We start from the raw sequence: 24,645 nt of genomic DNA on the forward strand, positions 1-24,645 counted from the left end.
AGTTTTTGATAATTAGCGATTTTAGCCATGTTAACATGGGAATGTTAGTGAGTGAAGCTATGATGGTGGTTTTGCTGTAGGCCACTGCTTCTTAAACTGTTGAGTTCTGGCCCAAAAGGGGTCCCTTTAGCTCAATATTGGGGTCACAAAAATTTGGCAACAATAAGGTTTCTGTATGTTATTGAAGGCTTTCATGGCCGGAATCACTGGGTTGCTGTGAGTTTTCCAGGCTGTATGGCCATGTTCCAGAAGCATTCTCTCCTGACATTTTGCTCACATCTATGGAGGCATCTTCAGAGGTGAGGTATATTGGAAACTAAGCATGTGAGGATTATGTTTCTGTGGAAGGTCCAGGGTGGAAGAAAGAACTCTTGTCTATTGGAGGCAAGTGTTAATTAATTAATTAATTAATTGACTATACTTTTACCCCACCCTTCTCATCCCCGGGCGGCTTACAACATGGCAATAATTCAATGCCTTTTAAAACAATTACAAAGAATTACAGAAAAATCATTTAAAATACACATTAATTTACAATAAAATACAGTTAAAACCATCAGCATCACGTTGATTAATCACCTTGATTAGCATTTAATGGCCTTGCAGTTTCAAGGCCCAGCTGATTCCTGCCTGGGGGAATCTTTTGTTGGGAGGTGTTAGCTGATTGTTTCTTATCTGGAATTCCCCTCTTTTCAGAATGTTGTTCTTTATTTACTGTCCTGATTTTAGAGTTTTTTATTACTGGTAGCCAGATTTTGTTCATTTTCGTGGTTCCCTTCTTTCTGTTGAAATTGTCCACATGCTTGTGGGTTTCAGTGGCTTCTCTGTGTAGTCTGACATGGTAGTTGCTAGACTGGTCTAGCATTTCTGTGTTCTCAGATAATATTCTGTGTCCAGGTTTGTTCGTCAAGTGCTCTTCTATGGCTGACTTCTCTGACTGGATTAGTTTACAGTGCCTTTCGTGTTATTTGATTTGTGTTTGGGCAATGCTGTGTTTGGTGGTCCCTATGTAGACTTGTCCACAGCTGCATGGTATACAGTAGACTCCTGCAGAGGTGAGAGGATCCCTCTTGTCCTTTACTGAATGTAGTATTTGTTGGATTTTCTTAGTGGGTCTATAGATTGTAAGTTGGGTTTCTTCATCAGCTTCCCTACCACTGACTGCACAGGGAAGCTGATGAAGAAACACAACCTACAAACTTTGACTTCATTGTCTGAATTGCTTTGCAGCCCTCCTCTCCCAATTTTAAAATAGGATTTAAATAGGTGTGCCATAAAAAAGTCGCATGTGCACATAAGTCACACTTATACATGTGCATGTTATTAGTAGAATGTTGCCCTCTGAATGGAAAATTTGTATCCCTTTGGAGTGATCAAATTTCCCTTCACTCCCCATGATAATTTTTTGTGGTTTGTCTTGATAATATTCAGAATTTTAGCAGTGAAGTCATTATTGCATCACTTCGTTAATGCTTCAATCTGATGACCTACCAGTTGAAATTAAGAGGAGTTTAACTTTCTCAGTGGTGGCTCCCAGGCTGTGGAACTCCCTCCCCAGTGACATCAGATCTGCGCCCTCCCTCATGGTCTTTAGGAAGAAACTAAAAACCTGGTTGTTGGACCAAGTCTTTACTCAACAGCAATAAGAGACATTGAACCATACGTGCAATGAAAAATTGACATTGGACTGACCTTGAATCGACGCTTTCGGATTGTGTGATTTTAACTTTTTTACTTGCGATGGTTTAATCTTTTTTTTACTTGGAATGTTTTAAATGCTATGGGTTTGACCATTTTTAACACTATGTTCATTGTTTGTCTAGTATGTTGTAAACTGCTTTGGGTCCTCTAGGGGAGAAAGGCGGTATATAAATGTTGTAAATAAATACTGTTTGATTTGCAGTTCCTTCACCATCTTATTCATCCTTTCCTGGGTATGCTTCAACTTGTCAACATATGTAATTTTGACTCCCCCCCCCCCCCCCAACAACAACTAGGCACAATATGCCATGTGAGGTGTGACCAAGGAGAATAGAATGTTATGTTTATTTCCCTTCACAGGTATTCTGTGACTCTGGTAAAATGATCTAGAATTTCACTAAATTTGCCCTTACTGCATCAGTCTGTTGAGATATATATATATATATATATATATATATATAGAGAGAGAGAGAGAGAGAGAGAGAGAGAGAGAGAGAGAGAGAGGGAGACACTTCACTTCAGAGTCCCTCTTTTGTCATTCTTGATGGATCATGTCATGGTCATGGTTCATCGAACCCCATCTCATGGGGAGTTGGAAGAGCTAAGACTGAAATAAGATGTGTAGTTTCCTCATAATCGCCTCATCTTTGTTCTATATTCTACTGTTTTTAATGCTCCTTATCATTTTAAGTGTGTGTTTTGTGTTGATTTAATATTTTCAGTAGTTTAATTCTGTTTTAATGTTGACTTTTTGTTTGTTTTTAACTATGGTGTAATTATTTTGATTGCAATCTACTTTGAGTTATAATGTTTTGCTTTGGAATGACTTCCTAGGAGCACTAGCTATTGTCATAGGCAAAACTGTTTGTTTACAGCTTTAAAATGAAAGATGTTGACACTTTCAAATGAGGACAGTTTACTTTTATTTTGTTTCAAATGGACTGAAGCTTTTTAAAATGTTGTATTAATTTATATAATTTCTATGCTGTAACCCTATTTCTACAACACTGTTTGCTGGCTGGGGAGCATGCATTTTTGTTGAAGGTACAGGATGTAAATTATGTAACTGAATGAATAAACAGGAAAGTTAGTGCTATTGTACTGGTGTTTTCTTAATGAAAGAAAGAGCATTGCTTCTAGTGTTTGAATACTGATGGCTAAATTGCATCTAGTGAATAATTTAAGTTAGCATAAGAACTTAGAAAAATAGGTTCTTTCTAGAAGGGCTTTGCAGTTGGCTGTCTTAGACATATCTAGCTGTTTCACCAGTTGTTGGTCATCAATTCCCATCAATCTCAGCTAGCCGGGCAATGACTAGGAATAATGGGAATTGTATTACGGTAATACCACATATTCATCCATACCATTTTCCAAAAGGGTTAGACATAGTTTATTTATTTATTTCGTGTCAAAAGCATTGTACATTTCAAATAATGGAAATAAAAAGAAAATTAGTTTTGGACCAAAAGCGGGCGACAGCAACCGCATTGTCTGTAGCTTTAAACAACTCATAGACATAGTTAGACATAGTTAATAATCTGCTACAGTACAAAGAGAAGAGTCTTAACATGTTTATTTTAGCCTGGATATTGGTTTGTAATTGTTTCTCATGATCACTAATCTTATGAAACTTATAAGTGTTAGACTCTAGAGGAGACAGTGAACTAAGTATACTGTCATTTAGTTGCAGTGGGGATGGAAAAAGGGTCAGTTCACTAGTTGAATCTCATCCTGACATGCTGCTACTAAGGTGAATAAAACTCCACAGTAGTATAGGGGAAATAGTATGTGACGGTAGGAGCGAGTTATGACAAGGTATATTGGAAAGGGCAAGCTCTGCTTTCCCTTTTGATTACTTTCAGGGTCTCAATTGAAGCCACCACTTTGGCCACATGAGAGAAGGGAGGAGGGAGCAAGCTTGTTTTCTGCTGCCCTGGAAACTAGGATGCGGAAGAACGGCTTCAAACTACAGGAAAAGAGTTTGGGCATTAGGAAAAACTTCTTAACTGTGAGAGCTGTTTGGCAGTGGAACTCTCTGCCCCAGAGTGTGGTGGAGGCTCCTTCTTTGGAGGCTTTTAAGCAGAGGCTGGATGACCATCTGTCGGGGGTGCTTAAATGGAATTTTCCTGCTTTTTGGCAGGGGGTTGGACTGAATGGCCCACAAGGTCTCTTCCAACTCGATGATTCTATCATTTTAAGGTTGCGGCGAGAAGAAGAATGAAGGGGAACTGGCATGCGGGCCATGTGCTCATTGCAGACACCAAAGGGAAGAAGACATATTTCTGCTGCCATGTCTCCCGCATGGCGTCCTACTGGTTGGGGGGTTAATTTGGGTTGCTTGCAAAATGAGTAGAGGAGACACCAGGATGACTATGGTGGCTCACTTGCGACCAGTGAGTGCTGCTTGGCACTTTTCACTCTTCTCTTAGCATTGCTCATCATTTTTGATTGCTCAGTTTGTGGTGCTTCTGAGATTGAAATTAGTGCTTCTTCAGTCTGCATTCAGTCATTAGTGGTGCTTTTGATATTTCGGCGAGTGTGTCTCTTAAAGTATTACTGAATAATATTTGTACTTGTATACTGTGTAATACAATACAGTTGTTCAGTTGTTCCTCCTTAACGACAGCATCATTAAAGTGAATGCAAACATTTTCAACAAAGTTACAAATACTTTTTGTGCCACTAGATGCTAACAAGATGTCCAAAACCCACCTGCCTAATAGCTGAGGTCCAGCACACTAATCAAGTAATAATCTTTAGGTAGAATATCAGAAGGCCCTGATAGCCTTGGATACTGTGATGTCTTAAAAGTAACTTGGATATAGCTAGCAACAATATATGTTCATTTTCTATAATATCTCAACAGCAGTGACTATGGGATGCTGCCTTCATATATATAGTGAAGAGCTGGATATGATTAATGGGAGTTACTAATTAGCTCCCTTCCTCTGTTGTTTTGAAGGTAATTCCTTGGAGCAAAATACATAATTATTAAGAAAACTAAACAACAATCAGCTCTGTGTTAACTAGAAAGCATTTAAGGCGCAACAAACAAAGGGTTCTTAACTCATCCATGTTTTAGGAAAATGCACTTGGTTAATAAACAAAAGATCTGTTTACTTTCAATAGTTATTGCAAGCCTTAGAATATGCCTGCAAATAGTACATTTGTTGTTGTATATTGCAATGTATATATGAGTGCCCCATTTATCATTAGTATTCTCTGTGCCACTGTGTGGATTGAAGGAAAGGGAATCTGTCTTCAGTTAACCTTTTGTTTTCATTACCTATTAGCTATGAGAGCTTTTTAACAATTCTCATGCTTCAAGTGGAGCATTAATTGGGGCCACCTCTTTCTGTTTTCTGGTTTGTATGTATTTGTCATGGGTTTTTGTGTGATACCATTCTGTCCTAAATTAATTCCAAGAGAATGCGAATGAATATTTTCTTTCAACTCTATTATTTAGATGCATCTCAAATATCTAAACATTGCCCTAAGATATTATGAAGTTTGTTTTTAAATGAAACACGGCAGTCTATTTCATTTAACATTAAACCCTATGTTGTTGAATACAGACCTTTCTTTTGTGCCCCCTCTCCCCAGCTGGGGAGTTACTACAAATCGAGTGTCAGTCTTGGTAGGTATGGTGCCAGAGGCATGGATTAAAGCTGAAATGGTTGCAAGAGTGGATCTTGCACTATGACCTGGGTCAGGCTTGATTTGCAGCTTAGTCAGTTTTAGAATCTGCTGTCAGTTTGGTAAACAGAAGTCTGCTGGCTGAATTGAACAGAAGGGTGAGATTAGCATATTAATAAGGTTGTTGCTAATCGCCTTGCCTCCCTCCTCTCTCCCTGGCTTCCCCCTTCCCTCCCTCCTCCGCCTCTCCTGAATGAATCTAGGAATACAGGCACACACAGTCACATTGCTGGCTGGTTGCGTTCTGTTCGCTCGCTTGTCCAGGCAAAAGGATGACCTGTGATTTAAATGGCTAAGGCATGAGAAGACTCTGAAACAGAAAGGCATTCTTCATGCTGTCAGAATATATTACCAGAGGAGTTCTAAGGGATGGGGTGGCGTGTTTCTTTCTCTCTCTTTTGGCTTCTACCTTCAGCCAGACCTGAATGAAAGAGACTAAATGTAAGGAAGGTTAGTCGTGGATTCTTCCTGCTTCTGACCACACTGGAGCGGCTGGCTTCCCAACCCCCTTGCTGGAGCGAATACTACTGGAGAGCTGAATTGGGACATTGTATGCCGGAGCCTGGCGTGATCTCCATACGGTTGTGTGTATGTTGTTCTTGGAATTAGCAGGGCAACAGGCCCCGAAAAAAGCAGGTGTTATCTATATGGAGAAAAGCGGCTGTAGCCCATTCCCAATATGCTGGGCTAAAGGTACACTGAATTTAAATATTTTCTAAACATTTCCTGACTTTGAATCAAGTTTCCTTGCCTTTTGAGGGATTTAATGGATACTATTGAGAGTGGAAGCCTGGCATGAAATTGAAAACAAAGCAATTGTATTCTAGTCATGTAACTCGGATGTGGAAGCAATCAGCCATGGCTTTTTTTTTTACCTGACAAGAGACATATTTCTTAAATGAGGGGAACACATTTAATGTGTGTCATAAATGAATGGGCATTACTGGATAGCAGAAATTACCCTTTTAGACTCGCTTCTTCATTTAAAAATAAGTAAGCTCACATATCTCAGCTAGTAGATTTTCTGCATTTTAATCCATTTATCAAATGCCATTCATTTCATTTTAAGGCAGGTTTTATAAACTAAGGCTGTAATTTTAATGGCAAGATGAGGGTGGAAATGTTGTCAGTGTAGGCATAACAAAATGGTCTTGATACAGAATTAGGGCATGGATTAGCTGTAGTTAATATGATAGGCATGTGCTTTGTAACTGACATGCTGATAGAATCTGACTTGGAATTCTGGTTGTGCAAGAAGTCAGATACAGTTGCAGAGCTCTGCCCGCTGGCAGTACATTTAAGGGAATTCATGGCATAAGTACTACTTACACACTAACATTTGGTATACTGACTTATGGATTATTTTATATGTTTTACTAACTGTTGATATGACATTAACTTTAATGTGAAATTGCACAAGAGCCAACACCAGTAAAGAAAGTAGATTTTCTAATAGACAAGTAGTATACAGTGATGCTGTGTGACCTTTTTCATGTAATTCTGGTTCTAGTGATCTGGTGAAGCATTAACAGCCTCCAGTGTTTAGCTGAGGAAGCTGCAGACTAGCAAAAGATAAGAATATTGTAGTGTTCGGTTTGTTGCTCAAGGCTGCAGATGATTTCTGGACCAGGAAGTAAATTTTAAAACTGCTGCAATATAATGAGTAATCATCTGTGCTATAGCATAGTGGTGGAGCATTTAAGGTACATGTATTTTCTGTAGTAATCTGGTCTAGATGGAAGATTGGCTCAACTGTTTGAGGTGGTTTTGTCAATACTTCCCAGTGTGGACTTACCAGTGTGTTTTAAGTCCAGAATTCGTGTGTACTCTTATCTGTGCATGTGTCGTTTTAGTCCTTGAGAATTCTCCTCTACAATCTTAGATATGTCTTAGTAAAGTCTTCACGCAACGTGAATGATCTTTTGGGCCAGTGGTCAATGCAATAAATTTGCAGCGTATGCTTATTCTATAAGTGAATTGTAACTAAATGTCCAAGGTAAAATGTACTGAGTGCTGCTGACATGTGAAATGGATGTAAAATATATAGCTCAACATAACTGAAGTAGGGAATATTCTGAGCTCTTCTCTTACTGAATACTTAAGAACATGTTCATACTTGCACATGTGCACACAAGCAAACAATATTGACTTGGCACCAAGAACATATGTACTTAAAGCCAGGACTTTGGTATAAATGGTGGGAAATTGTAAAAGAAGAGGCATATAAATGAGTCAACCTCAGTGTCATAAATGAGTGCCAACCTCAGTGTTTTTCATTTTTCCTCTCATTTTTATTCATCCTGCATTGGATTGTGAAAAATTTGTGACCCCTCCCATCTCCCAATACATTTCATTTTCACATTGATAGTTGAAATGTGCAAACTGTCACTGAATAAAATGACAGCTCACACCCTAAGTCCAGCCTAAATTGTCTCAAAGATCTGAGAACAGCAAAAAACAAAAAAGCAAAAAACAAACCAACAACAAAAAGAAACCACCCCTGACATGCGAAGATATGTGTTTAAACCAATCTGTAGCCAATCAACTCTTGCTTTAGCTCAAGTTATGGTGACATCTGGTGAAGTACTTCTTAAGGGTGATCCTGGTGTGCTGACACAGTGAAGTGGACAGTCCTTCTGGTAATTTATTCCCAAACTGTGCAAGATATTGAAGAATGTTCACCAGCACATGTGCTTTACAATGTGAACTAGTACCGTTCTTGAAATATCAAAATAAAAGAGGAACTCTCCAAATTAAACTCACCCAATAGGAGAAAGTTTTTCTTTTAATAATAATAATAGTAATAATAATTGTTATTTTATTTCTTACCCGCCTCAGATCTGTACCCCAGATCTGTTTATTTACCTATTAATGTGTGTGCCAGCTGAATTTTGTTAAATGCAACATGTTTTTCCGCCTTGTTCATGCAATAGCAAAAAAGATTTCTCATTCTTTCCACCATAACAATGAAAATGCTTCTCTGACATCTTGACCTTTGGGTAGCCTTGTGTCGTTTCATGTACTGGTATCATACAGAAACATGCTTTTTGTGGAGATTTTTCTCTTCAATGTGTTTTTCTTAATGCAGAGAGGTGGATCTCTGAGGATGTCATTTTCAAATGTTTGTAGTTTTTAGAAATCATTGCTAGTTGCTGCTAGGATGTGCTTTTATGGCAGCCTTGTGCCTGCATGTTTTCATGTGTGATACATATATGCATTAAATTGGTATTTGAATTAGTTACTGCCTTGGAGTTAAAGAAAAACATGCAAAGTCAGCTATGTTTATAAAATACGTTTTTTAAGATATAGGTGTACTTTTCCTAAAATTTGAAAGACCTCTTGTGAGTCAGCATCTTGTGAAGTGCATGTCAAAAACTTCAAAGGTGTGACTAAGAAATTAGAATAAATCAATCCTGAAAAAGCCAGTGTTTGGCTTGCCCTGTAGGGAAGGTGTAATAAGAGTTTCTTATTTGCAAATGAATAGTGGATAGTCTTTATCTGGTGAATATGCGCAGACTGCTTGTCAGCTTGCCCTTAAGGGAAAAGAATTGTTAAATAGCTACATACTAGATGGCTGCTGTAGTCTCTTTCCACTTTCTGATTCTAATAAAGTTGAGGAGGTTGTGGATGGGATTCTGGGGTGGGAGATGCGAGGTACTGCGAGTTGTAAATGCTATTTTAAGTGTATTGATTATATTTTAGTCCCCATGACCAAAATTAATTTAATATATTTCTCTGCACTGTTCCCTTTCTCTATAATTAATTGGATGTCTACCCCCACCCCACGGTCAATAAATGGTTATACTTTGTCCTCCGCCCCGAAGCACTTTATAAGCACTTCAGTTCAATTTGGCCCCTCCACACTATCCCCCTCCACCAACCTGGTGGTTCATTTCATTTTACTTTATTTTTACCCATTTTATGCTTTTAATGGGTTTTTATGGTTTATGTAATGTATTGTTTTGCATTATGTTGATTTTACTGTGTTTTTATTCATTGTAATATGTTTTAATTGTTGTACTTGTTTATTGTTTTTGGGCCTCTGTCCCAAGTTAGCCGCCCCGAGTCCCTGCCGGGAGATGGTGGCAGGATAGAAAAATAAAGTTACTTACTTACTTACTTTTAATTGTATTTCAACCTAAATCCATGCAGTTTTATTTAATTGTTTTTTTATTTTTATATTTTCTGTATTTTAAATTGTGACCAAAGGGTGTGATTGATAGCCACATTGAGTTTCCATTGGAAGAAAGGCGGAGTATAAAGTAAATAAATAATAAAGCAACGACATTTTTCAGTAATAGCATTCTGAACTATTGTTAACACCCAGTTTGTAACTTAGCACCTCTTTTTGCTACTTGCTGCAGATTTCCTATGTAGTTTATATTTCCATTACTTCTTCTGTTTTATTATTATTATTATTAGTATTATTATTATTCCTTGAGGTTGAGGGGGAGAACTATTATGTTCCTGAAATACTTCTTGAGAACTGCTTTTGGAAAGTATCTTGGTCTTTTACATCTCAAAGATCTTTGCTTTCAAAAGTTATATGTGTGTGAGAGACATAGTGAAGTACGTTTTATATTGCATAGTACCTTCATACCTGATATATATTTAAAATGAGAAACAATTGTTCAATTTGTTGTTGTTATTATTATTATAATTCTTCAGTGTAGTCTTCTTGCAGCTTGTGGCAGGGTACAACATGATTAAGACAGAAATAAAACACAACACTATTAAAATTCATATAACATGATACACACATAAACAACACTGATAAAATGGAGGTTAATATTTGCAAATTAAAATTGACAGCATATGCCTGTTGGAAGAGATAGGTTTTCAGTTGAGCTGAGAGCTGATTTAGCTGTCAGACCTCTCCAGCAGATCATTCCACTGTCGTTGCATTGTACAGGATGTGATACTGTAGATGACCAAGATCCAAACCATGTAGCGCTTTAAAGATCAAAACCAACATTTTGTACTTTTCCCATAAACTAATTCGCAACCAGTGGAGAGATTTTACTATAGGTGTGGTATGCTTATTCCTAGATGTTCCTGTAACTAATCTGGCTGCTGTATTTTGAACCAATTGGAGTTTCCATGCTTGTTACAGAGGTAGTCTAATGTAAAGTGCATTGCAAAAGTCCAACCTTGAAGTTACTTCTCCAATTACAACGTCTAAGGCCCCTTCCACACAGCTGAATAAAATCCCACAATAATCTGCTTTGAGCTGGGACATATGGCAGTGTGGACTCAGATAACCTAGTTCAAAGAAGATACTGTGGGTTATTCTGCCTTTATATTCTGGGTGATATGGCTGTATGGAAGGGACCTAAGTGAGCTCCTATGTGAGAGATTTTATCTGCAATGTTGTTATTAAAGACATCACAGTGAACTACTGAAGATTCTTGTAATGCGTTCAAAGGAGGCGGCATCTTGGTTACACCTCTCACCTCCATAAACTGCAATAGATGAACTGCATTTGGATATAATGTTGGTGAACTAAAATGACCCCTGATTAGGTAAAGCATTGGTCAAAACTGGATGAATTCGAGAATTGTAGAGTTCTCCTTAAAGTGATATTTTAATACGTAGCAATAGATATTTTAACATGTAGCAACGTACTACTAGTATCCTTCAGTATTTAGCCAGTAGATGTTTTGACTGCTTATTGTGGAGATGAGTGGCCTTTAGCCTTTCTGATGTTGCTGCTCTTCAATTTTGATCAGTCCTAGTTGAGAACCAATGGTAAGACTTGATAGGAAATGGAGACATATAACATCTAGTTACATAAGTATGAAGAAAATAGTATATGTTCTTTTAAACAGATATTTTAACTGGTTTATGTATTTTCACTTATTGTATATGCTGCATTTTAATGTGTAGTTGTTTCACACCAAGATCCATGAGAGATGGTGGCTTAGAAATAATAATAATAACAACAACAATTATTCAAGGATTGAGAAAAAGTTTAATTTAGAAACTGCTAAATGTTGGCAGGGGGTTTGACTGCATGCCCTTTCTGGTCTTTTCCAATTCTGTCTGTTTCTATAGACATACTTAAATTTATGCATCACTGTGTCAGGCTGACTGCATGTGGTGAATGTAAAGATGTGTTGGTTTCACTCTTGCTACCTATCTGCCTTTATTAAGCTTTTAAGCAAGAGAAGGTTGCACTTTATTGGTTATGTGGAGAAACCATCACTATATTACTCTTGATTCCAATGAGTCAAATATTTCTTTTCTATCACCGTTGAGGCTGAAGCATCAAAGAGTACACAAAGTGATGTCTCTTGACTTTTCTTGGTAATCATAACTCAACTGCAGATTCCCAACTGGTCCTCTGTGCTGAACAAGATGCCTGAATTAGTCTAGGTTAATAACAACCCCAAAGCATTACTTCTCTTAACAGTTATTATCCTATATGTGAATATGCTAAAGAGAGAGAAAGGGATTAGATCCTTTCTATTTGAGAGATGTCCAAGATCTACAAGAAGACTTAGAATTAGAATCACTGCTCAGAATAAATGGGAATGCCTTTAAAACAGGAGGTGGGCCATGGTTGTTTGACTGGTGAGTCCAGCAGGTTTTATGTAGCCGGACCCAAAATAGAATCATAGAATATGAATATGATTCTATGTTGGGTCATTATTCATAATTCATATGATTATTCATAATCATAATTCCTAATAGCCTGTGTTAGGAATTATGGGAGTTGAAGTCCAAAACACCTGGAGGGCTGAAGTTTGCCCATGTCTGTTGAAATTAATCACCTTGATTAGCATTAATGGCCTTGCAAGCCTCATTCCTGCCTAGGGGAATCCTTTGTTCTGAGGTGTTAGCTGCCTCTGATTGATTTATGTCTGTAATTCCTCTGTTTTCAGAGTGTTGTTTACTCTTTATTTACTCTTCTGTAACAGTAAATCTTGATTCTGTTCTGCTCTTAGCACTATATTAACATGTAAAGATTTTACGGAACAGGAAATAATGGTGTGAATTGTTTTTTTAACCAAATAATACCAATGCCTTAGTTTAATTTCATCTTGGATAACTTCAACAATTAAAAGACTTTAAGAAAGGGACAAAAGAAGAGGGAACACATAGAATAAGCCCACTATCAATTGCTTAACTAAAATAGTTAAAGTATTAATGACTAGGACTCTTAATCAAGTGAAATGTTGAGCAAAAGTGATGGGAGAGAAACAGTGTGGCATGATATAGTGTCCCTAAAGGGTTGTATCTAATAACAGTCATAAGAAGTACAGCAGTAGGAGTTTTGCAGAAATAATTAATTAGCCTAAGTGGGTGCCAGAAAAATTGAGAAACAGTTAAATGAACTAGAGGTATTTATTATTTTTCCCTCCAAGTTACATTAAAATTGTTTCTCTTTTTCTTATCAATGTAAACAGTCTTAATTTAGTTCACGTCCAAGGTGAACTAAACCACCTAAACTGGGCTCTACAGGCCAATGGATACTCCATCACAGACATCAGAAGAGCTGCAAGGCCAAGAACAAGCCATGAGAATCAAGACAAAGATCCACCCAGAGGAATGGTGTTCTTACCATACATCAAGGGAACCACTGACCGCATAGGCAAACTGATGAAGAAGCACAACCTACAAACTATCTACAGACCCACAAAGAAAATCCAACAAATGCTACGGTCAGTGAAAGACAAGGGGAATCCTCTCTCCTCTGCAGGAGTCTACCGGATAACATGCAGCTCTGGACAAGTATACATAGGGACCACCAAACCCAGCGCCCAAACAAGAGTCAAAGAACATGAAAGGCACTGCAGACTAATTCAGCCAGAGAAATCAGCCATAGCAGAGCACTTGATGAACCAGCCTGGACACAGTATATTATTTGAGAACACAAAAATGCTGGACCACTCCAACAACTATCATGTCAGACTACACAGAGAAGCCATTGAAATCCACAAGCATGTGGACAACTACAACAGAAAGGAGGAAACCATGAAAATGAACAAAATCTGGCTACCAGTATTAAAAAAACTCTAAAATCAAAACAGTAGATGGGAACCAACACTCTGAAGGAAGAGGAGCCCCAAGGACGGCTACTGACTGAACAAAGGATCCCCCCAGGCAAGAGACTAAAACCTTTCCAATGCTAATTAAAGTGACTAATTGAAACATTAATACTGGCTTCCCAGTGACAAAGGACTCTTGCCACACCCTGGGCTCTCCACAGATATATATATATTTTCATTTCCTAGTTTATCCATACCTCACAACCTCTGAGGATGCCTGCCATAGATGTGGGCGAAACGTCAGGAGAGAATACTTCTGGAACGTGGTCACACAGCCCGAAAGACATACAACAACCCAGTCTTAATTTTAAAAGAAAGACAAGGAAGTGTGCATCAAAATGTAGACTATTACAGTATTACAGGAAAAAGGAGGATAGAAACATGAGAAGTGTACACAAACATAAACTATAATTTCTTTTTCAAAATTGGATATTAGATTTAAAGCAGTGTAGTTTCTTTGGTTTTTAGCAGTGCTTCTCCACTCCTACTCATGCAAATCAGCTTTTATGCTGGTCTTTTAGCAGCTAATGTCTTTAAAAAGCAAAAGTGCACTTTCCCATATAATCTTTTCTAATGAGTAGAATCCATCAAGCCAGATGGACTGGGTGTGTGGCTTGTATTGGTGGGATTAATGTGATCAAAAATAAGTGGTTTTATCTGGGTTATATTTGTCTCAAGTCTGCTCATCTAATACCTTGCATCTGATATCTCGGATAAACAGACTTGAGACAAATACAACTCAAATAAAACCACTTATTTTGTCTTCTTGGTAAAGTGGGAAATTGACTATCCTTGGGTATTTTGTCCCCCTCAGTCTGAATGCTGAATGCTGAAAGGATTTTTTTACCCCAAACTTATCAGCATTTCCCAGTTCCTTCATAGGAGGCAAATAGGCCCTACTATATTAGACCTTAGTATTGGGTTCTGAGAAGAGACTGCAAGTGTTTAAGCTGTGTGCCAATGGTGAAAACATGTTGCTACTGTGTGAAACTCCTGTTCAAGTTCTTTGAGGGCGAAGTTAGAAGCTGTTCATCTGCATGAGAAAGAAGCCCAGCGTGGATGCAAAGAAGGAAGTTTAAATAACTTTATTTGCGTTATGGAAACCTTGTTTTTGCAAATAGTGCAACCATATTATTTTGCTATAAAGAAAAGCCTCCTAAGGAAGACGTAACATTGTGGGTTTTTTTCTTTTTATCGCTTTTGGCTACAGGTGTTGGGTCATGCTGCTGCTAATAAGTTACATTCTTCCATTTCTTCTTTTAAATAATTTTATTCAGAAAAAAACTAACAAAAATCTACAAGCAGACATAAAAAGCAAGAATACAAATCATAAGACAAAATACAAAGACGAAAAAGAGTAGCACTCTATTTTTCTCATATAAAGAACAAAGTACACTACAACCACTAAACATTGACTACATACAAATCTGAAACATCTAATCTGAGGGGCTTTACGTTCTCTGCCTAATGGTTTTATTCCCTCAATTTCCCACACCCACTAAAATAACAAAAATGTTTTTTCCCCGTATAATGACACTCTTTTAATTAAAACAACAAATAGTTAATGTTTGAACCCTTGTTTGCTAAGGAAACATAATATACTAGTCTCAGTCTTTCTTGAAATTGTTTAGAGATTTCTCCTTAATTTGTATGATTAATACCTTAACATTTTTATCTTTTTTCACATCGCTATTCAAACCTTCTAGCCTTTCTCATTAACCAATGCCAGCTCTGGGCCCAAAGTCGGATTAACATACAGTACCACCCAATTCTTCTTTTGGCTTTCAAAGATAAATTCTTGACCCATTTTAATCTTCCAAATGGTCTACATTCTTCTAATGTGTGTCCCTTGCAATCAAATTATATCCAGATTACGGAGGTTTTTTTTTTTTTTTTTGATAAAATGAAGGTTTTTTTCTTCTGTGGCTCATTAGTACTATAAATGTTCCATGAAAGGCATCTATAATCCATATAATTGGCCATTTTAGTCAGATACATCTCCAGTAGTGGTGTTAGGTGTCACTAAATTCTCATCAATGTGCAGTCAGTGTTCCTTGTTCAAAGATATCTGCTCCCCTTCTCTTTTCTTTATCCCATGTTCTTTGGACATCAACTCCTCCTTTTTACCTTCTTCTGAATGTTAGTGCATTTTAGAAATGATATACAGTTCAAATATAAAGACTTTTTTAATCTTAATGGATGCCTTGAAGTGAATGAACTTCTTGCCACAAATGGTATTTTTTTGTTTGTTTTTGGTCCAGGTGGCATGGATCAAATAAATTAGTGTTATAAAAATAAGTTATTCCCAATAGAGAATGCTCAAGTCTTTTATTGATTTGTTGATACTGATATTTGAAATGATAATAGCTATTTATTGATATTTTGTTTTCCTTATTTGCAATGTTAGTGCAATGGTTATTAAACAAATGTTGGTTTATTGGTGTTTTTAAAAATAATAAGCCATCTTGAGGACTTCTTTAGGAAGTGGGAAAGCATGAGAATATACATTATTTTGATAAACAAATAGTATAGAAATATGGGTCAGTTTTGACAGAGCTGCATGTGATATAAAGGAAAGGTAGCAAGAACTCTGCTATAGGCCAAGATATTCTCCTCATCACTAGTGGAAGCAGGTAGCAGCTTAGTGGTCTTAACTACTTTTTCTCTCTCCTGGGACCCAACATAGTAGTAATTTAGCAGACAAAGTAGAATAGTTGTATCAGAGTGGAGAGCAATAGCACAAAGCATGGCTCAAAGCATCTATTCAAGTCCAACTTGAGTTTATACATCATTTGGTAAACTGAATAAATACTTTTTTACATCAGAAGTGATTTCACAATTCTAGCTTCTCTTATAAACTGAGTAAGGATGGCCTCAAGATATGTTTTAAACATTCTTTAAAAATACATTTTTAGTGGCTGACCCGGATAAGGGAGTAAAAAACTCCCCTCGGGTGAGAAGGGTGGAGTAGAAATGATATAAATAAATAAATATTTCATGAAAATGCTTTATGATCTTTTAGTTAGTGCAATGCTTAATTGCCTTAGTAGGAAGATGTTTGAAATTCTTATATACAGAATATTTGACCTGAATTGTGTTTGTGTTTTAAAACTGTTATCAGTCCTGAGCGGCATGCTATAAATTTTGCTGTTGTTACTTTCTATCAAGTTGTCATTGACTTATGGTGACCCTTCAAATGACAGACCTCCAGGTGCCCCCCCCCCCCAAATCTTCACCTGCCCTGATCACATCTTGTAAATTCAGGACTGTGGATTTGCTAATTGAATAAACCTCACTGTTGTGGTTTTCCTCATTTTCAAGGACTTGGTTTAGATTATTGGCCTGTTCAATCCCCATTCATCTCTGCGTGTTCTCATGTATGTGTCATTCCAATTCACTGTGAAAATTTCTTGATTTACAATGATTACAGTCTCTCATGTCCCTAACTCCTTGATAAGATGTATGCTTTTAATATCAGGCCTTTACAACTTCCTTTTTCATTCTATAGTTGATTTTACCCCTTCCATAAAAACCCATACCTTTGTTCACAAAAGTAGTTACCCATATATTACTTTCATGCAGATTTTGCACATATATGCTCAATTTGTGTATTCCTCCAATTATTGTTAAGCTCTGTTGACTTTGACATTTTTCACAAGGGGAGTATAGTGAAGAGTTTTCAGCAGCTGAAAATTGTCCTCTTTTAACCTCAGCACTACTAATAGACTTTGTAAACATATATTCCAGCTATCTTTAGTTGTGTGATACTCTCTGTATTTATGAGAATCTCACAACGGGTGTTCTATATTCCACCATATCACTAGTTGCTCCTTTTAGAGCTTCTGCAAGTCATTGCTATCACCATAAAGTCCAGTAGTATGAACACTTGGCTTTGCTTTTCCTTTCAGTCATTTTCCTTTCAGTTGACAGCCTTCTCCCCCATTCTAACTCATCCTTTGCTTTTTCTTTGCCTTGCGTGCCTTCTTGGCCAGTTCCCTACAAACCATCCTGCCATGAGCTGTAGCCCTTCTCGGGATTAGTTCACTTCCAGTTTTGGAGGTGAAATGAATCTAAACATTCTGCCAAGAGAGAGAGAAAAGAGAGAGGAGTAGTTCTTAATCTATTTTTGGTTATGAATTTATCTGAGAATTTGATGTAAAAACTAAGGATCCCTTTCCCATGGCATGTTAATGATTGTACGTTAGCAGGCCACATACAGCAGTATTCTATGTGAAACAATACATTCATAGTCTCCTACAGAGGGTTACATTGGCACCTTCCTTGCTAACCTTTTGTAGATGGGAAAATACCTTTTTGTTTTGACAGGTCTTTAAGACTGACTGCTTAAGGAAAAGGATCTTCTGCGTGCTGTATTGCTTATGTTTGTCGTTCTTTTTAGTGGTTATGTTTTTAATTATTTGTAATTTCATTGATACTTTAGTCATGTTTTTAGCATTTTGATGACGTAAACTTTTTTGCTGGTATTCGTTTGAACTTTCGTGAGCCAGCTTGAGTCCCAGAGTGAGAAAAGAGGGAGGGATGGAGGATATGACATTTTTTTCAGAATACATAACTTTTTGAGGTTTTGATATTTAGCAGGGTTTTTTTTATAAAAAACTACATTTGTTGCAAAATTAATTTTTATTCTAGAAAATTGGTTCTTTCTCTTTGCCAGGTGCACTGGAATGCAATCACATAAACAAGCAAGACAGAAAATCTGTATTAGAATAGTAACGCTTTATCAGATATCTGGAAAAATTGGTTAAAGAACATTATTACCAACGTATTTGCTGTTCTCCTGTCTTAAAAGTTTTCTTTGATCCCAGTGGTATATTCTATATTAATTCTGCCTGGCACAATTTACAATGACCCCATTAAAGGCATTCAGAATCTTCTGGGAAAAGAAAGAAAAAAAGGATGTACATTTTTCTAGTAATAGGAAGATGTTTTTGAGGTAGATTGAATTTATGATAAAAACCTTGTTAGATCTACAAGGACAGACAGTCAAGCATGACCCAATAAAATAAAGTTTGCTGGAAAAATGCCCAGCCAGACAAAATGCTATCTTTTAGTGATAATACAAAATTTGTGGTGTTACAGTTAAGCTTAAATACCTCAATTTGTACTCTTAAATGTATGAACATGCTGTTCTTCCTTCTCCTCCCAAAATATTCAAAAGGTGGGCTATGATTCGATTCCACACCTGTATCAGGAAGAGAGACCTCTGCACATAATTTTAGCATGGATGCTACAATCAGGCTCTGACCAGCAGAAAGACTTGTAACTGAAATCAATTAAGCTTTTTTTTAACTGTCAGCACACTGTGGGTTGACTGCTACTTTCTAATGTCTGTAATGGCTTTTTGATCATGTTTGAACAATGACGACACAATCAGTTGCTGCCTGGAGGTAAAACAAAGTTGATGAAATCCAACTAGACCCTTGTTTAATAAAAATATAAATTAAAAACACATTAGTAAATAAAAGTACAGCTTCAGTCCATTGAAGATTCTTTCCTTAACAGTCAATACCTCTTAGCACTTTCCTTACGTTTCTCTTAACCTGCTACAACTTGTCTATATCCTTCGTAAAATAAGATGCTCATAACTGAATGTCATAACTGCAGAAAGCTTGATCAGTGAAGAACATAGGACTTCGACTTCTCTGCACTTTGAATCTATTTTTTACTTTCCACATTTCCACCTTATACAACATCTCATCCTCTTAACAAGGATTCCTGGCCCTTTATGAAGCTTCTTGGGCACTAAAGGAGTTGTCAGAAGGGCAGGAAGGTTTTTTCCCTGCCAGCTCCATAATACGCTTGTGAAGCTGGATTCAACTCTGTCTTCCAATAATATGTCTTCAAGACTCAGCACAAAGCTGCTGTTGTCCCCTGCTTCAACCCTCTTTACATACAAAATAAAGGTTTAATTTATTTTTGGCAATCATTTACATTCTGTTAAAATTTTGTTTTCTTCAGTTTGAATGCAGTGAAGCACTTTAACTGTGGGTCTACATCAACAGTTGCTACTTGTATGTTTTCTAAAGGTTGTGACCTTTTCTTCCTGCACAGTATCCAGGAAAAGCACATGAAGTTTTAATATTTATTCATAGAGTTCCTGAAAGCACTTTGAATAGGTTTGATAAATAGGGACAGGTGATAATGAGTTGCAGCATAATCTATAGAGGTATTGTTTTTGTCATTTGCATGCTAATTGATTGCCATTCTCTGTCTCCGCAAATGCCTAGATAATGCATATACAATATTTTATGTCATTCTGACATGATAACATAAGAAAATGCTAGATAATGTTTGAATATGTGCCTTGCTTTCATTTCAGCAGGATGAGAAAAAAAGACTGCCTGACACAATTTGCCTTTTGTACCATTATACCTCATGTGGGATGTTGTAATTCAAAGGGTCAGGAAATACTCTTTTGCTCTGGAACAATAAAGTCTGCCTGTCTTTACTATTTTCCTGAGTTTATGTTGGATGCTCAGTATTTGAGCTGTTCAGAGTCTATCTTACTCACCATGGAAGGCAGGAACGTTGCCTGGGATCTTCAATATGCTCTAGCTCTGGATATCCAAAATGCTTCCCTGTTCAAACATGCCATTCCTTCCTTTAACTTCCTGTCCTAGTGACTTGATCTCAAAGGCTTTTAGTTTGATCACTGTGGCAGAACAAGCCATTGAAGAAAGTTGCCACATTTCATCTGACATTTCATTATGTTTAACAACTGTATTGAATCCCAAACATGATGCAGGAGGTCATCTATGGCTCATTAATATCAACATATCCTGCATTAATCGTGTTTGAAGTAGCACCACTGAGAAGAGTTACATTTCATTTGCATTAAGCATTAGTAATGATCATCTGCTTCCACTGCTCATGTCATTTGGATTTTACAATTACTGTCTTAGCATTTCCTGGAAAGCTGTAAAATGTGATAGCAGTGCAGTAGAGTTCCGGATAGGTGATTAATCTATATTACATTGCTTTCAAGCAGGAGTACTGCAAGTATCTTTAGCCTTTCAGTGTAGTAAAGATGACTGTGGAGACATGTAACATAACCCTGATGCTGGAAATTCAAAATTATGAATTTGGATAAGAATGAATGCAAAGACGCAGGAAAATGCAAATATAGCATAATAAACTGTTAAGTGTCCTTCACATAATTTAATTTTGGCACAGCAGTGTCAGCAGGTTTTTAGCCATCAAATGTCCATATTTAGGTTGCCTTTGATCAATCCAGTTTTTACAGAAATAGCCTTGAGAATTCAGAACACTGATTCTGACATGTCTTTCAGATTATTGTTGCGGGAAGGAAGCAGAGATTAAATTTGATACCAGAAGAAAGTACTATATATGAGTTTGACATGCTCATCTCTCAAAGCTGTAGGCAGATCAGGGCAGGTTTTCAGGGACCAGTTTCATTCTGGCAGAGAGGGAAAGATGCCAGAATGAAGCTGGAAGATGTTCATAGAATGCTGGCCAAAATGGTCAGAGACCTGGAAACCAAGCTGTGGGAATGATAGAGATGTATATGTTTAGCTTGGAGAAGAGAAGGTTGAGAAGGAACATGATAACCACCTTTAAATATTTAAAAGGATATCATGGTGAGGAAAGGGGGCAAGCTTGTTTTCGGCAGCTGTATAGACTGGACATGGAGCAATGGATTCACATTGCAGGAAAAAACCTAAATATTAGGAAGAACTTCCTGACTCTAAGAGCTGTTCCAACAGTCCAATATGCTGCTTCCTCAAAACGTGTTGAAGTCTCTTTCCCTGGTGGTTTTTAAACAGAGGCTGGATAGGCATTTGTCGGGGGGCTCAGATTGTGTCTTCCTGACACAATGTCGTAGAATGGCCTTGGACTAGATGGTCCTTGGGGATTCTTCCAACTCTATGATTCTATGATTTTATGTTTTTTGAAGTGATTTTTTGTTCACCATAAGCAAGACTCTGACACATAGCAACTAGTGCTACTTCTGGAACAGTGGTTCTCGACCTGTGGTTACCCAGATGTTTTGGCCTTCAACTCCCAGAAATCTTAACAGCTGGTAAACTGGCTGGGATTTCTGGGAGTTGTAGGCCAAAACACCTGGTGACCCACAGGTTGAGAACCACTGCTTTGGAGAATCATCACCATGCAGAAAATGCCACACTGATCCTGCTGTTTGTTTTGAATTTCTCTAAAATTTCTTTTCTTGTAGTCAATACTTACCTCTGTTTCTCATTGAAAACAGTCAGGCATGGATGTCTTAACTACATCTTGTACTGTGAAGACTAATAAAAAACACCCTTTTAACTTTGCTATAATTTTCTTGTACTCCATTATCATGCGATGGTAATGCATAACCAGATACAGTGAAGACATCTGCCCTTGCACTTTGCTACTCTGTTGCTGAATACGCAGTCCCAGTGGAATACATCTCACCATGTTAAAACAGTGAATGTGGCTCTTTATGAGACATGCCACCTTATCACAGGATGTCTAGGCCCTACACTGCTAGAGAAATTATACTGTTTAGCTGGTATTGTACCACTTGATATCCGTCAGGAAGTAGCAGCTAGTAATGAAAGGACCAAGGCATTGACATCTCCGGCTCATCCTGATGGGATATCAGCCACATGCCAATGTCTCAAATCAAGAAATAGTTTTCTAAGATTTACAGAGATACTAGCAGTAACACCTCAGCAAGCGAGAGTCCAAAAGTGGCAGACTAAAACCCAGAATCTCAATCAGTGGCTGATACCAGATGAGAAACTCCCTCTTGGGCACACAGAAGATTGGGCGACCTGGAAGGCGCTTAACAGGCTGTGTGCTGGCACCATAGTTGCAGAGCTAACTTTAAGAAATGAGGCTACAGTCCAGGACATATGAGTGTGGAGAAGAGCAAACTACAGGCCACTTACTACAATGCAGTCAGAGCCCTGCCAAATGCACAATGGATGACCTTCTTTCAGTGACAGCAGAGGCACTTGAAGTATTATTTATTTACAGTATTTATATTCCACCCTTCTCACCCCGAAGGGCGGATTACAATGAACATATATATGGCAAACATTCAATGCCACCAGACAAACAACATACAGTATAGACACACACAGAGGCAATTTTAACATTTCCTTCTGGTCAAAGGAAATTTAGTATAATGCCAAGTTTTAAACTTTGTTTGTGATTTTTAATACATTATAACTGTATTCTCAATTCTGTTCTGACACGATAAATCAATATGCAGTGGTCCGCCTACTAAGCCAGACTCCTGCTCCTAATGTGTTTGCATGATGCTTTGTTGTTGGTCTTGATGTTAGCACTTCAAAATCCCTTTTTTGAATCTATTACTGACTTTCTCAATTTCCTTTTTTGTGCAAGTTTGTGTTTTGGGGGTTGAAGGGTCTTCTTTTACTGCTGTTTGGAGAGATTTGAAGGCGTTTTCTTTCAAGGATAAGCAACTCTTAATTGTTCCAACTTCGTGTCATCTGTTTATGTATTTTAAAACAGGCTAGATAACTCATACTTTTTCTTTTTCCCATTTCAGAATATGACAGATACCTAGCATCTAGCAAAAGCATGGCGGCAGCTTATCTAGACCCAAACTTAAATCACACGCCAAATTCAAGCACAAAGACACATCTCAGTTCTGGGATAGAACGTTCCCCAGGGACAATGGAACGAGTCCTAAAGGTTTTCCATTATTTTGAAAGTAGCAGTGAGCCAACAACATGGGCCAGCATTATACGTCATGGAGATGCTACAGATGTTTGGGTAAGTTGATTTATCATATTAAAGTACTTTAGATATGGTTAAATGAAGGTCATTCTCAGAGATAGATAACTTGAGGCTGAGGAACACAGATGTTGAGTATTTACTTTTAAGGTCTTTACTCGGCACATGCTGTGAGTCATTTCAGGCAAACATTTAATTTCTAGCAATTTTCTCAAGAGAAGAAGGATGTGAATATTTCATATGCCATTTCAACTGATTTATTTGATGCCATTGTTCAATGTTTCTGCCACCAATTCCATTTGGGTAATGTAATAAATACAGGATTCAATATTAATGCCTCATGAATTAGGTGTTTCTGAGGAATAGGAAAAGACACAATGCTTGCAGCTAAGTTCAAGATAGTAGCTTTAGTAGCTCAGCAATGTGTCTCACAATTAACTACGAAGTTTCTGGAAACAATATCTCTGTTGTATCTCGATCCTTGCTTGGTAACATATTTGTCTAGATCAGAGCTATCCAAACAAATGTGGTTCCTGTAACCCACAGCTGTGTAGCATGAAAAATGCTCCTCTCACATACCCCATAAACAAAGGTTGCTTGGCAGATGCTTGTAGGGAATGTTTTGATTGCCCCTGGTGGTGGTGGTGGTGGTGGTGGTGGAGGAGGAGGCAGCAACAGAGGGAGCAACAGTGGTAGTGACCACTCGGATCGCTCCAAGCCCAATCCCATCTTCCTCTTTCCTTAGAAATAATTTGAAAAACATTTAGGACACTTATTTGTTCCCAGTATTTTAATGTATACACTGTCGCCTTTTGAAGTTGTCTACAAGAAACATTTATTGATAGTGCCAGTGTTAGCAAAGAATTTGAAAAACTAAGTGTTGCCATTTATTTATTGACATATTGAATAAAAAAATCAATATTCATAGCTCTGTGATAATCTATTAATAAATGTCATCAGTGTTGTTAACCATTCTTTTCTGTATCATGTAACCATTCTTTTCTGTATCTCTTTTTTGTCGTTGGACAAAAAAGAGAAAGTGTTCTGCTTGCGTTCGGACAGATTGTTACCACATTCTTAATGGCTGTGACGACTCACTTTTAAGATGTTGATTCAGAGAAATCAGCTCCAAAAACATCTCTTCCTCTTAACAGTGAAGGGCAAACTATTTGTAGGACAAGCTGGAAGAAATGCTGAGGAAAGACCTCCTTCATCTGCAGATCTTTGATCAAACAAACAGGGACACTGAAGGAGGTAATGCCTCATACAAAAAGTAACTTGGAGATGCCAAGAAATTAGCCACTTGGCATGCCAAGCTTGAGCTGCTATAAAGCTCTCAGCACCTAGGCAAAGTTCTTGGTGTCAACAACTTTTGGTCAAATGAGAGTATGCCCTCACTTGTTCTGGATCTGCATGATTTTTCACAGTGAGGATATCAATTTCCAGATGGGAGTCCCAACAAAGG

At 37.6% G+C, this 24,645-nt stretch overlaps 1 protein-coding gene across 9 annotated transcripts in view; it reads left to right on the plus strand.

Moving 5' to 3' along the window:
- Positions 1-24,645, plus strand: part of ptk2 (protein tyrosine kinase 2) — a 261,873-nt gene that overhangs the window by 106,664 nt on the left and 130,564 nt on the right. For 3 of the 9 annotated variants that reach the window (XM_062979962.1, XM_008108306.3, XM_062979964.1), the window contains exons 1-2: positions 5,628-6,090; positions 22,993-23,219. In XM_062979962.1, the coding sequence (XP_062836032.1) occupies positions 5,988-6,090; positions 22,993-23,219 (330 nt within the window). In that variant the 5' untranslated portion in view covers positions 5,628-5,987. Of the gene's footprint in view, positions 1-5,592; positions 6,091-22,992; positions 23,220-24,645 lie in introns of those variants that run through there. The other 6 variants (XM_062979963.1, XM_008108308.3, XM_062979966.1 and 3 more) reach the window with 4 other exon arrangements.

The sequence above is a fragment of the Anolis carolinensis genome, chromosome 4, assembly GCF_035594765.1.
Source record: "Anolis carolinensis isolate JA03-04 chromosome 4, rAnoCar3.1.pri, whole genome shotgun sequence".
Lineage (NCBI taxonomy): Eukaryota > Metazoa > Chordata > Lepidosauria > Squamata > Dactyloidae > Anolis > Anolis carolinensis.